The 12,900-nt window shown below is 36.4% G+C and overlaps 1 protein-coding gene across 3 annotated transcripts in view; it reads right to left on the bottom strand.

Moving 5' to 3' along the window:
- The window catches only part of LOC135693408 (putative peptidyl-tRNA hydrolase), a 34,891-nt gene that overhangs the window by 9,335 nt on the left and 12,656 nt on the right, over positions 1–12,900 (bottom strand). The window contains exon 5 of one of the 3 annotated variants that reach the window (XM_065211886.2): positions 948–10,456. The exons of 1 other annotated variant lie outside the window; for it this stretch is intronic. In XM_065211886.2, coding sequence (XP_065067958.2) covers positions 10,190–10,456 — 267 coding nt within the window. In that variant the 3' untranslated portion in view covers positions 948–10,189. Of the gene's footprint in view, positions 1–947; positions 10,457–10,491; positions 10,645–12,900 lie in introns of those variants that run through there. One more of the 3 variants, XM_065211887.2, reaches the window with a different exon arrangement.

The raw sequence follows: 12,900 nt of genomic DNA, 5'->3' as shown, positions 1-12,900 counted from the left end.
ATGATTCTCCTACGGGTCATTTGATCCAAATTTGAAAATTCTTGAAATGTCTTTTGAACACAAATTTTATTTTCTAAAAAGATGATCTGAATAACACCTACTCTTAGTATTTAATCGTCTTCTACTAAATCAACCCTTGTGTTAGCTTCAATAAGGACAGAAACTGGCAAGCGAATGTTCGCTTTCCAGGGAGTTCAGATCTTCAGTAGACTTGCCACAGATATTAGGGACGAAGAATCATTAGTTCATTTTAAACAAAACTTATAATGGATTTTAATGGAACAATTCTTGAAAACAGTTTTAACTTTTCATCTATATATGTCTATATATCTATCTTTAATCTATATATGTCTATATATATATATCTATATAACTATATATCTTTTCGGTATTTTTCGTTCAATTGGTCCTTCAATAATAACAGGATGTCCTGACCCTTATCCTGACCAAGTAAACCGATATAAATATTATTTATCATTATTATTGTTATTTCAGGCAAACTCCAGCTAATTTGCGTATTTGAAAACAGAATTGCAAATTTTCAAGAATTTGTGATATTATTCCCTAAAATATACTCATTTTAAAACTTTTTATAAACTTTTGGATTGAAAGCTGGTAAACTATCAGAAGCAGAACAATTTCTTCTTCTCTTTCGATTGCATTTATAAATGGATGGTTGTATTTAGGCCAGCTTAGAACAACCAATTCCGTAAGAAAGTCTATATAAAAGGATCCATTATAATATGTTCCAGAGGATTTTATCAGGCACTGTTAAATGTAGGATAGGGAAAATTGCTCCACAATTATTTCGTATTGCATTAGAAAGTCCATCCAGCATTAGCCTGGTGGGATGTCATTCTTCTTTCCTTTTCTTTATAATCATACATCTAATATAATGGCAGAAAAATCAACATTGCTATAGTGGACAAAGGAAAGTATGCACAAACCTTTCAAGTTTTCACTGCATTTCCTTTAACATCGGGTAGATATGGTGTTGCAGTGAGTGTGGCTTGCCATTTGAAAGCATCAACACTTTGGAACGCCAAGACGGCGTCCATTCCATCTGCTGAATCCTCCTTGCAAAGAACGCGTTCGCTTACTTGTGTCTTTATACAACGTGAGTGCATGTACAACAATACGTCAATGTTCATGTTCTAGAATGTTCTCTCGATACTCCTACATGTAGCTGTTTACTCAGTCAACAATTGATTATTGAAATGTGCACATTCCCTCGGCTGCCCAGCTAAAAAACACTGGCGCATGACGCAGCCTTGGACTACGAGAAGTGAGCCTGCGACCAAACCAACCAAAACGATAAGAACTTCGATCATTACTCGGCCAGAATATTTTTCAATTAAACTCGCTTTGAGCTTTGTTGCTTGTACTTAAAGCGTTCCTGCCAGCAAACTTTGTGTATTGTCCCAAAACGTGCATCATTCATGGTGGCACAGAGGTTTACATCCAGAAACAAAAATCTCTAATGAAATATTAATCTCGTAAGCATGAGTTGCCATTTTCTATTCATGCCTTCATATATAATGCAAGCCATTATATGTTGGGAAGTAATTTCACAAAAATTCCAATTGCACCTTCGAATATGGAAATAGATATGATGTCATTTTAGTCACTTATTGGTGAGTTCAGATCAGAAGCAATCATAGCGTAGAGCATAGAGAGACTATTTTGACTTTCTTAAAGTGTCTCTAGAAATCTCATATATCATAAAACAGGGGATGAGTCTCTAGAGAACGTTATGATTAACTTTAGTAGCCTGAAATCCAGGCAGAAAAAGACAGAAGAAACAGAACTTGAATCGGTGCTCGGACCTTCTGTTTATATACACTTATGTGCGACATGGTTATATCTTATGATCTATTAGGAAAGATACTGAGATTGCACTACCCGCTAGGCCTATCCGATCAAACTCCGAGGAATAACTTCGGAGCAATTAAGCAACAGTAAAGGGAGAATGCCTGCTAATATCATGAAACCTTTGCATCTCTCCACAACTTTAGATCATTTATGTGAAGAACTGTCTACAGATTTTGCTGTTTGTCATACAAAAGAAGCCAACTGATATGATATATGATATGTCCCTTACTTCAGGTACAAAAAGTCTGATTAACCATGAGTCTTAAATGACTTGACCTCTTACACGAGACCTAAACTTTGTATTTTAAATTCATTTGACTGCTAACTAACACGCGAGGCTTAAAAGAAATGTTTGCCATGCTACACCAAAATACTAGAGTGTGTATAAGAAATAGATACTGTGGGATTCTGGCGGTGCAAACAACCAATTTGTAGTGTCCTCCACTGGCACCCACAGGTAAAATACAAGCTACTTCTTTCTTCTAAGTACAAAAATGCTCCTTGCTGAGTTCGGTCAAAGCAAGGGAGTCTCATCTCTACGTGATGTCTAGACATTACTCAAACAGAGGTTACACAGCACGCTACAGTTAGAGATTACAGGTTATCTGCTTGATAACCTGTAATATAAAGAGTCCTGGGATATAAATGTCGACAACCTGATCAAAATGGCAGGTTGCATCTATTTATCCACCTTGCGGCACAAAGTAGGGATGCGCAGTTGTTGTCAAATCTGAAACCGCTTCCATTTGAATGGACATTGAAAAAGGAGTCCATTGATGAAATTTTTGATAACTAGCTTAATATGACTCAATTGTCCCCCAGTTGTAAAAAAGAGAGCAGCGTACTGTATGTAGACTGCCTCTACAATCGATTTGCGATCATTGCTAGATACGAAGATAGTTTGTATACGCAATTTTGTATCAAACTTTTTTGGAGCAAGATAAATTTAATGTGCAAATTCACGAAAGTAAGCAACACTCCTAACATCTTAAAATTTGGTTCTACGCAAATCATCCCGGAAAGCAATAGCCTTGAAGAACTAGATGAAAGGACCACAGCTTGCAAACAAAATTACACAAAGATGCTAGTGATTGCTATCGTTTTGTTAATTGTGGGCTCTGCTATAGCCGTGGCAAATGCATTTTACTGCGGCAAATGCTTCGCTGTAGGACAACCTAAAGAGCATGCCCACTTTCACCCATGCACCTTCTTCTGATTAAAATATTCAGTTCCTGGATGTAAAAATGCAGAAGAGACATTACAATGGAGTTCATTTTGCTCAATAGATGGAAGAAATAGCTGCAAATGATTTTGCTATTTGCAAAGAACAAGGAAAAATAATCCTTTGATTGGACAATTGATGACAATACATGCAGATGGTGCAGGGAGAAAACTTATTGCAAGAACACGTCAAAGAAATGCTCTAATTCTTCTTGAAGAAAACATTTCTACTAGAGGCCATTTTTGCCCCTGAAATCAAAATGATCATGACAAAGAAGATGCTTTGTTGGTTGGAAATTCCATTAATCAATTCTAGAATGACAAAAAAGAACAAAGATTTAAGCGTTATATTAATTATGGAGCCAAAATCCAAGAATTAGAAAGAGCATTGGATCAGCTGATTCAAGAAAAGGAAAGGAAACAGAGGCAAAGACACCAAACTAATTCTTAATCTTTCACAAAGAAGGAATATACTTGAAGGCTGAAAACATCAAACTCTAAATATTTTTTTCAAAAATGGACAGGTCTTCTTCTAATCCCAATATGCTAGAATGGGATGAGCAGTTGATTGAATAAATTTCAATTGCTTTTTGTGTATATATAACGATATTGAAACTAAATAACAATTCATGTGTTACATTGTTAGAATAGAGAATATTTTCGATAGACAAAAAGTGCAATACAAACTCCTTGTCTTTTCTGATTAATTTACTGTTAATGAGTATGTAAAGTACTGGATGTCAATAACAATTCTAGCAGGATTCTTTATAAAAACAAAGAAAATTGCCAAGTTGCGTTTTTCTTGTGTAGAAAGATCGCTTGTACTAACTCTGGCTAGACAACATCGTTTTGGAGGCTTAGGAGTTACACCACTGAAGCACTCTGTTTCTTAACCGATAACTTTTAAGATAGCAAGCAAAATTGAAAAAGTGGCACACTTAATTGCTTTTCGTGCGTCACTCTTCAGACTATTAACGTCGCATAACTAAAGGTAGGCAAATTTTACATGATTTATATCCAGATTTGGATGAAAGTAACGCGGGAAAAATAATAATGGGTTTATCATCTGCTTGTTTTTGACCAATCGGCAACACTAATTTCTAGACGTAATCATTAGTCAATTTTTTCAAAGGCCTCTGTGGTCAAAAGTTAAGATAAAAGTGACTCTAACTTTACGCGATATGAATGACTCATGGTAGTAGTTATAATTAAATAATTCTCACTGCAACTCTACATGCTAGCAACTAATTGTAAGAAAAGTTAAGCTGATCTTGGCTCAATAGATATATTTTGCTAGCTTACTTAAGTCATCGACATACATCGACATCTCTAACTAAAAAACAGGGCAACACTAAATAAGTGGTGAGAAGTTTCGACAATCCCTTCATTACAGCTCTACCCTAACTTGTTGGCTTGTCGGTGAAACATGAATCTGAGATCTCGGTCTGTCGGTAATAGTGAACCTGTTCAAAAATTTATTTTGCTGCATATTAAAGAACCTTCGGAACGCCACTATTATTATCATTATTTTTATCTGTTTATTTAAAGTAGGCGTATAAAAATAGCTACAGAATAAAAGCTAATTCAAGCCTACTACAAATAAAAATTGTTTGAAAATAGAAAATAAAAATACATATATATCTAACATAAGAAACAAGTAAGTATAAATACATATATACATATTTTACAACGTTTTTTCAGCATTTTTTAACATTTACAATACAATACATTTATCCGTTCAAGAACCCAGCCTAAGCCACGAAAGGTCTACACAGTCTACACACTCCATAAGTACTGTGTTTTTCAGTAAAGATATCCTTCAAGAACGAAGGATCGACTATAGCAATGTCGTGATAAAGGAGGTCTTCAAATACATTAAACGTGAAATTTTTTGTTGTCAAATGTTTAAGTTAACGGAAAGCCTTACGAATAGATGACATTCGAATGAAAAGAAAGCACGCGAAAGTGAAAATCCAGACAAATGGTCGGACATGAAAATCCAAATACGAGGCTGTTTCCTTCAGCCTCTATCACATTTTCGTCGTGAAAACCTATTTCAGTTTATTGTGTAACGTGCTGAGAACCCTCCTTTACCCCCTCTTTTAAGCAACAATATGACAGGAACAAATGCAAGTGTCCTGTTTTGTCGTCCGTGAAGTCATACTACATTGGGCTAACAAGCATGAGGTACCTGCCGGCATAGTTAAAGTATGACGATTTTTCCATATAAGGATTTCAATGCTAGCACTTGCTCGAGATGAGATGCGTCCATACAGTTGAAGACGAAGTCAGGTGACACACTATTTTGATTGCAATAACATTACGCATAGACAGAGACACAAAAACAGGCTTTAATATGAAGTACGACAGAAAGGTAGCCATGACTAATGACAAACGATAAACCAAACGGTTCTTGTACTAAAATTGACCAAACCGTATACATCATTATTGAAAAACACGAGCTGGTTTCCTATATCCATCGGTATAAATATATTGAACTACAAAATACCTATACATACATGTAACACAAGACTACGCGTGGAGATGTCTTTGAACGTGTTATGTTCCAACATGCAAAGTGGTCCACGTTCCGAATCTATGCCTGTCCCTTATGAATCGGCAAGAGTGCTAAATAATTAGATTTAATCAATGATCGACTGAGCAAATGGTCAGACAGATCTTACTATATTACAAGGTGTGTGATAGGTCAACATGAACATATATTATCTCTGATTTTCGAAGAGGAAACTGCTCAATAATGTTGCAAATTATACACTGTTTGTTCCGAAGTTATTTTTATGCACAGTCATAATCTAACAACAGTTTAAAACACCTAAAGTCATTTTGATCGCTCAGAACAAACTTTTGAAGTGATGTAGCTAAAACGCATTCATAATTTTTTAGGCATTGTCAAAACAGAAAGCTCGGTTGGTTTTCAGTTGGCTCTATTTGCATGCTTCAATTCTTCCATAGCAGTTGTAAACGAGACACGAATCAAGTAAGGAACCTTTGATCGTGCCTTTATTTGTATGAAACCGAATTCAAGCTGCAGGTTCCAAAGTAAAAGGGTGTCTGATTAAAGCTGTTATGATTAAGCTCAAAGTTTTGGGCAATAACTTCTTTACTACAATTACATGATTTATCTTTAAGTTAAAAATCATCTAACAATGATTCAACTCAGTACTTTAAAGTCTCTTTCACTAAATGTTGTTTATTCGTGTGAAAATCTTCTACACGTATCCGATGAGTCGACTTCAGGTGAGCGGCTTATTCATTTCATTTCATTTTCATTCATTTCATTTCAAATGTTTAATGAGGGTAGCCCTTCAGCAATGCTGATTTTTAAGGGGCCCTCCACTTAAAATACTTACAGAAATTATTATGAAAAAAATTATGCTAATTACAATTCAATATTTACAATCTAAAAAAATCCTATTTTAACTTGAGTTTAATTTTACTACAAATATCTAAAACGAAAGGCGAAATGGTAATTTCCAATATACCATTTACAATTACGCCTATTTACAATTTCGCAAGATTTTTTTGAAGTTGTTCAAGGAAGATGCCTGTTTACACTCAGCTGAAAGGCCATTCCAAGACCTAGCACCTCTAAACGAGAAGCATTTCTGCCCATTTTTGGAGTTTTTCTCTTGTAGCCTTAGGTCAGTTGATGTATTCCTAAGATTCCTAGAATTTAACTTGGATTTCTCTGTGAAAAGATAACACATGTATTGTAGAGCCAGTCCATGAATCGATTTGAAGACCATGATATTTGACTCATTAGCGATTAGCTCGTCGTCTATGGTCATCCAGCCCAGCTCCTTTATGGGTGGTTGGCTCGGTGCATCAAAACTGCTGCCAGATACAATACGAGCAGCCCGGTTTTGTAGTTTTTGTAAGCGTTTGATTTCGGTAAGACCACAACAGCCCCACACCGAACAACAATAGCGAAATACTGACTCTGATTCAAACCATTCTAATGGCTGTTGCTGAATACCATAAAACTCCAGCTTTTTGCATAGTATGCCATGGTCAACCGTGTCAAATGCCTTTTTCAGGTCAATAAAAACTAATCCCACTAGCTTCCCCAAATCTAGTCCTTTATACCAGTCATCAGTGTTTTTAAGCAAACATGTTACGGTAGAGTGAAGTTTACGAAAGCTAGACTATTCTGGGGATAATATCCATTATCACTCATGTGCTGGTACAATTGGTTAATCACAAGTCTTTCGAAGCGCCTTGAGATGACAGCTAAAACTGATATAGGGCGATAGTTAGACTTATCAGTTTTGTCCCCTTCTTTAAAAATTGGGGTAACTCTGGCCAATTTCCATGAAACTGGAAAAGTGTTAGTTTCAAGTGATGTATTGAACAAACAGGCCAAAGCATTCTAACTGTGAAGTAAGACCAGTTTTAGAAAATAGCAGGAGATATTGTCATTCACAAAGCTCTTTGAAGACTTGGTTTTGGAAATCGCATTCCTAATTTCCTGCACTTCCAAATTGTACCTTTTCAGTTTCTGCTAGAAATGGTTGCTGATGCGTTTTCTTAGCCGAACTTGATATCTCTCAATTCAAGTTAAATGGCAGCAGTAAAAGACGTTGGTGGGAAGAGTTTGGGGATCACAGTGGCACTCGGGATAAGAAATTCTCTTATTGAGTAATGTTTGTAATTTGGTGAAACCCTTAATTGACTCCCAAAGTGTGATTACCGGCTACTGTAAGTGCAACGAAAATACTATCGCGATACTCAATACATGGTGTCAATCGTTTTTTATACACATGGGTTTCAAAAAAGCACGGAGAAGAGGAAAGACGTCATACAAGGGTGACTTTCGCCCAAAACTGCTCAGAGGATAAAAGATGAAAAATGTCCTTTGGCCTTAAACTGCTCAGAGGATAAAAGGCGAATAATGTCCTTTCGCCTAAAACTTCTTAGAGGATTAAAGGCGAATAATGTCCTTTCGCCTAAAACTTCTTAGAGGATTAAAGGCGAATAATGTCCTTTCGCCTAAAACTTCTTAGAGGATTAAAGGCGAATAATGTCCTTTCGCCTAAAACTTCTTAGAGGATTAAAGGCAAATAATGTCCTTTCGCCTAAAACTTCTTAGAGGATAAAAGACGAATAACGTTCTTTCACCCAAAACTTCTCAGAGGATTAAAGGCGAATAATGTCCTTTCGCCTAAAACTTCTTAGAGGATTAAAGGCAGAAGATAAAAGGCGAATAATGTCCTTTCGCCTAAAACTGCTCAGAGGATAGAAGACAAATGATCCCTTTCGCCCAGACTGCTCAGAGGATAACATACGAGTAATGTCCTTTCGCCCACAACTGCACAGGGGATAAAAGACGACTTAAACCTGCTCAGAAGATAAAAGATGAATATGAACAATTTTTTGCGGTACAGAATTTGAAAATGGCTTTGAAAAAAGCAAACATTTTACAACATACTTAAAGCTTTTTCGTCTGACACTCCTCAGAGCATAAAACGTCAGAATAGGTTCCGAAAAAACACGATGGAAAAATATATACCCAGTTGTGGATCGAAATAGGCCAATCAGAAAAACGCAAGCACAAGACCGGTATAGTTGACCAATCAGTGCCGCGAGCCTAAAGAAAAATTACCAATGGAGTCCAAGAGAGAAAACGAACTCCTTTTGTCTACACAATGGCGGCTTTTTCGTTTTTATGTAGATTGACTCCAAAACTGCTAGATGGAAGGACGACCGGGCTCTGCCAATTATCCGAAACATGTCGTCATTATAGAGTTTTGCACAATCTGGGTTGTCTAAAAGATGTTGACCAATGGCAGAATCACTTGTTTTAACAGTGTTTCTAGACCTACAAGATCGAGGAGGCTGTTCTCTTTGAGGGGCAGTTTTGTTTCGTATGTTGGAAGGAACATGCTGTTTTATCCTATCCCCCAATCTTTGGGTTGTGCGCCCTACGTAGCCGGAATCACACTGGCACGTAAATTCATAAATGACGGAACTTTTTTGTTTGGTAGGGACGCAATCCTTTTGAATGGATGGAAGGGCTCTCCTAGTGCTGTAAACAATCCGAGGATTGACAGCAAAGAAACAATTGGTTATGGCTTGCCTAATCTGACTCTCGAATCGCAAGGAAGTGTTACCAATCCATGGTAGTTTCAAATAAACTGGGCACTTTTGCGGACCAAACTTTTGAACAGCCGAAAAACTTGCGATCTTCTCCTTAGTATAAGATAAAATGACGTCTTCAGGATAGCCGTTGTCCAAGAAGATCGTTTTGAGTTTTTCCAGTTCAGCGTGCAGTTTAGATTTCGAGCAGATCATGAGTGCCCTATGTACTAATGTTTTGACAAGGTTGACTTTGCGTTGTTTTGGGCAAAATGAATTCCAGCGTATGTACTGACCGGTAAAAGTAGGCTTGCGATATACACTGGTAAGAAATCCAGTGTTAGACTTTTCGACCAAAACATCTAAAAATGGTAAGGAATCATTTTCTTCCTTTTCAAACGTAAACTGGAGGGCTGGGTGAAGGCTATTTAGGTGTTTTAATAAAATATCACACTCAGCCTCTGTTTTGAAAATGGTATATGTGTATGTAAAAGATGAATAATGTCCTATGTAAATAATGTTGAAAAATGGTATATGTATATGTAAAAGATGAATAATGTCCTAAGGGAAACAGAAAGTTTAAATCCTTGGTTTGCAAAGTATAAACGGGAGAAAAAATAATCGCGGCCTATGGAGACGATAGAAATGTTTAGGTACAATAATACAAAGAAAAAGAGTGTTGCGGCTGAAAGACGGGTAACAAAATTTAAAGGTTAGGCAAACAAAGAAAGATAATATTCAAGAATTAACAAAAAGCTACAAAATACTAGAAAAGGAATTCGCCGCAGAATTAATGTTTGGCAGTTAACGAAGTCATGGAAAGGGAGGGAAGGAGGGGAGAGGGGCGTTTGAAATCTCAAAAGAATTTCCTTCATCACGTTGAAAAACTACTTAACCAAAAAAACCAAGAAACAGATTCATAGAATAAACACAACACGTTTATCTACAGTTGTTATATATTCTAAGCAAGACAAAGTAGCAAAAAAATAAAAAAAACAATCTATGATGTGACTTCTTTTTCGCATTCTAAGCTGTTCGTTTCTGATCGAGAAAACATCTGCTTGTTACAATTTTGTGCAATAACTTCTTCATTATCGTTGCATAATTTATCTTTAAGTTCCAATTCGTCTAACAATGAATCAACACAGTGTTTTAAAGTCTCTTCAACCAAATGTCGTTCATTCGCGTGAAAATCTCCTAAAACGTATTCGATGACTTGACTTTGATCAGGAGGTCGGCCTATTCCAATTTTGTATCTTTTCAGCCTCTGCAAAAAATAGATGTTGATGCATTTTCGCAGCCTTGGACGGCATAAAAAGACTTTCTTCCTTCGGTATGGAGATAATCCATGACTGATTAAGCTTGAGAATGAATAAATTTATTTCTTGGTTGAAGCTGCGTTGCCACTACGAAAATGTTTTGACGCCAATCGATTCGCTTTTTACAAAATAACGCCTACAAATATAATCAACGAAGTGGGGCCAGAATCAAATAAGCATAGACAGCTTATGTTATGTTATTTATGAGATTGCTTGAGCCAAGCTTGAATGTATCAGCTAGTGTCCACAATTTTTTGAGTCACAGATCAAAGACTGATCGGTCACTTCACAAAAAGCGAAATAATTCGTAGTGACTCGGTGGGTTACCCTCGTGGTCATGTCGAATTTATATGAAAGCCCAATCTCCAGTGAGAAGAAATCAGCTAAATGCGAAGAAAAGTTCGCACGAAATACGTCTTGGACATGCGCAGTGAGCTTTTTTGTCTGGGATTTATCGCGAAGAATTTTTCTGCAAAAAATAGTTAAATTGAGTTTAACCTTTTCGTTTTTCGCTTTTCGCTTTTCGCTTGCAAAATCGTTCAGCAGCCAATCATAATCCGTATTGCTTTGTCACGCTTCCAAGCTTTATGTTTCATTATCGTGAGGTCAACAAAAACATTCACTGGAATTTTTTCGCGTGAAGTAATTCGTAGTGAAATTTCGCAAGACTTTTCTCACTGGGCTAAACGGCCTAATTCGTGAGCTCGCGGACCTCGTGCCCTGCTACTAATCCCTACCGATAACATCTAAATTCCTACAATCAACTTTTTGATATATATATAAACATTACAAATTGCGATCAGCTTTTCGCAAATCGAACTTTTTCGTTACGTAATTGGGAAGAATCACACAATGCATACTAACATAAGCAAACGATGCTTCATGAAAAAAAGTTTGTCCAGTGGAAACCCAGCTTTGACGCAGAGTTCATAGTAATATGCAGGAATTTCAAGGGTACAGGCCCAGTCAACGAATCATAATGTTGATCTCGTATTGTTGATGGATGCGAAAAAGGAATGAAGAGAGTCCGAAGAAACGGAAGTATATGAGGAAATATAATACAACTGTTGATAATGAAGTGGTTAGAAAAAACTCTAAATTACAACAGGATATTTTGTTGTCAAATTCCCCCTCCCTATGAAGAACATAAATTGATTGCATAGAAAGATAGGTTCAACCCTGGCCAACCTGCTCTGTCATGAGCTTAACAAGAGGCAGTAGTGAAACAGAGGCTCAAGGAGTAAGTGAAAACCCACCCGGATCTACCCCCGGCTTATCAATGATTTTTAAGAATTTAGAATCTATCAATAATGCATACGAGACAGGAAAATCGGCCACTCTAACCATAGCAATTATTACAAGCGAAAATTAACAGAGACTGCGACCGCTTTCTTTATTCCTTTCACAAATCAGTTGACAGCAATACGACTTCTTGTGACGGTAGCTGCTCACCATAAAGAAGACAGCACAAGGTGTTCTCTTTTTGACAATTTTGCATTGATAAAGAAAGCTTTCTAAAGGACAGGTGGGATGCTAGTGAAGGTTCCGAAATATGCAGAGTGCAAATTCTTCTAGTTCACCCAGCGGTTATCATAAATTTGAAATACATTCAATTTTGGGTAAATATTTGTAAACAGAGACATAAAATTGAGCATACTTTTAATCAGATAAAATGTTAAAGTAACCGGAGTAACAACATAAGTTGCATTATTTTCTTTTTTCCTAAGCTTCTAGCAGACAAGATAATTCAGGTTTTAGATTTTAGAAATTCTAGATTTTAGTTGACTGAAATTCTAAGTACGGCACACCGCTTTAAGAGGCCGGGCATTGTTTCCCAGGAGTAAAGCTCTTTAGTGATGACGTAATAAAATATTTTTTCAAGATTCTTCAAACGTGGATCACACAATATGACAAAATTTTTTCTGATTTAGCTGATATATGGCGACAAAAGCACAAGCTCTTTGGCCTATCAAATCACTTACATTTTGCCTTGGTTCTAAAATTTATGAACCAGGCCAAAATAACAATAATATTTTACTTGCTATATTTAATTTTATTTACAATAGATTCAATTCATATATTGAGGCATTTCATGGTCTCCAGGTCATAACGACATCAGATTTTTTCATTTAAGAACTTCACATTCAAATTTAAGAACTTAATTGCAAAACTGATATAACAGAGTGTTGGGGAAGATAAACTTAAAAAAAGGTTCGAGTACTTCTTAGAAAGACCCCGACACCTTTATTCTTAGTTCACTATTTCATCTTAACCAACATGATACGTATTGCGTAGAAAAGCAATTTTGGTTTTTTACAAATGGTCAAATCTTTCCAGTATAGGGCCATGAGATTACAAAGATAAGATTTGGCAACAAAATGTATTTTAAAGC

The sequence above is a fragment of the Rhopilema esculentum genome, chromosome 11, assembly GCF_057945365.1.
Source record: "Rhopilema esculentum isolate cy_ngs chromosome 11, ASM5794536v1, whole genome shotgun sequence".
Classification (NCBI taxonomy): domain Eukaryota; kingdom Metazoa; phylum Cnidaria; class Scyphozoa; order Rhizostomeae; family Rhizostomatidae; genus Rhopilema; species Rhopilema esculentum.
The sequence above is the reverse complement of the archived record's forward strand: the minus strand, read 5'-3'. Positions and strand labels throughout refer to the sequence as shown.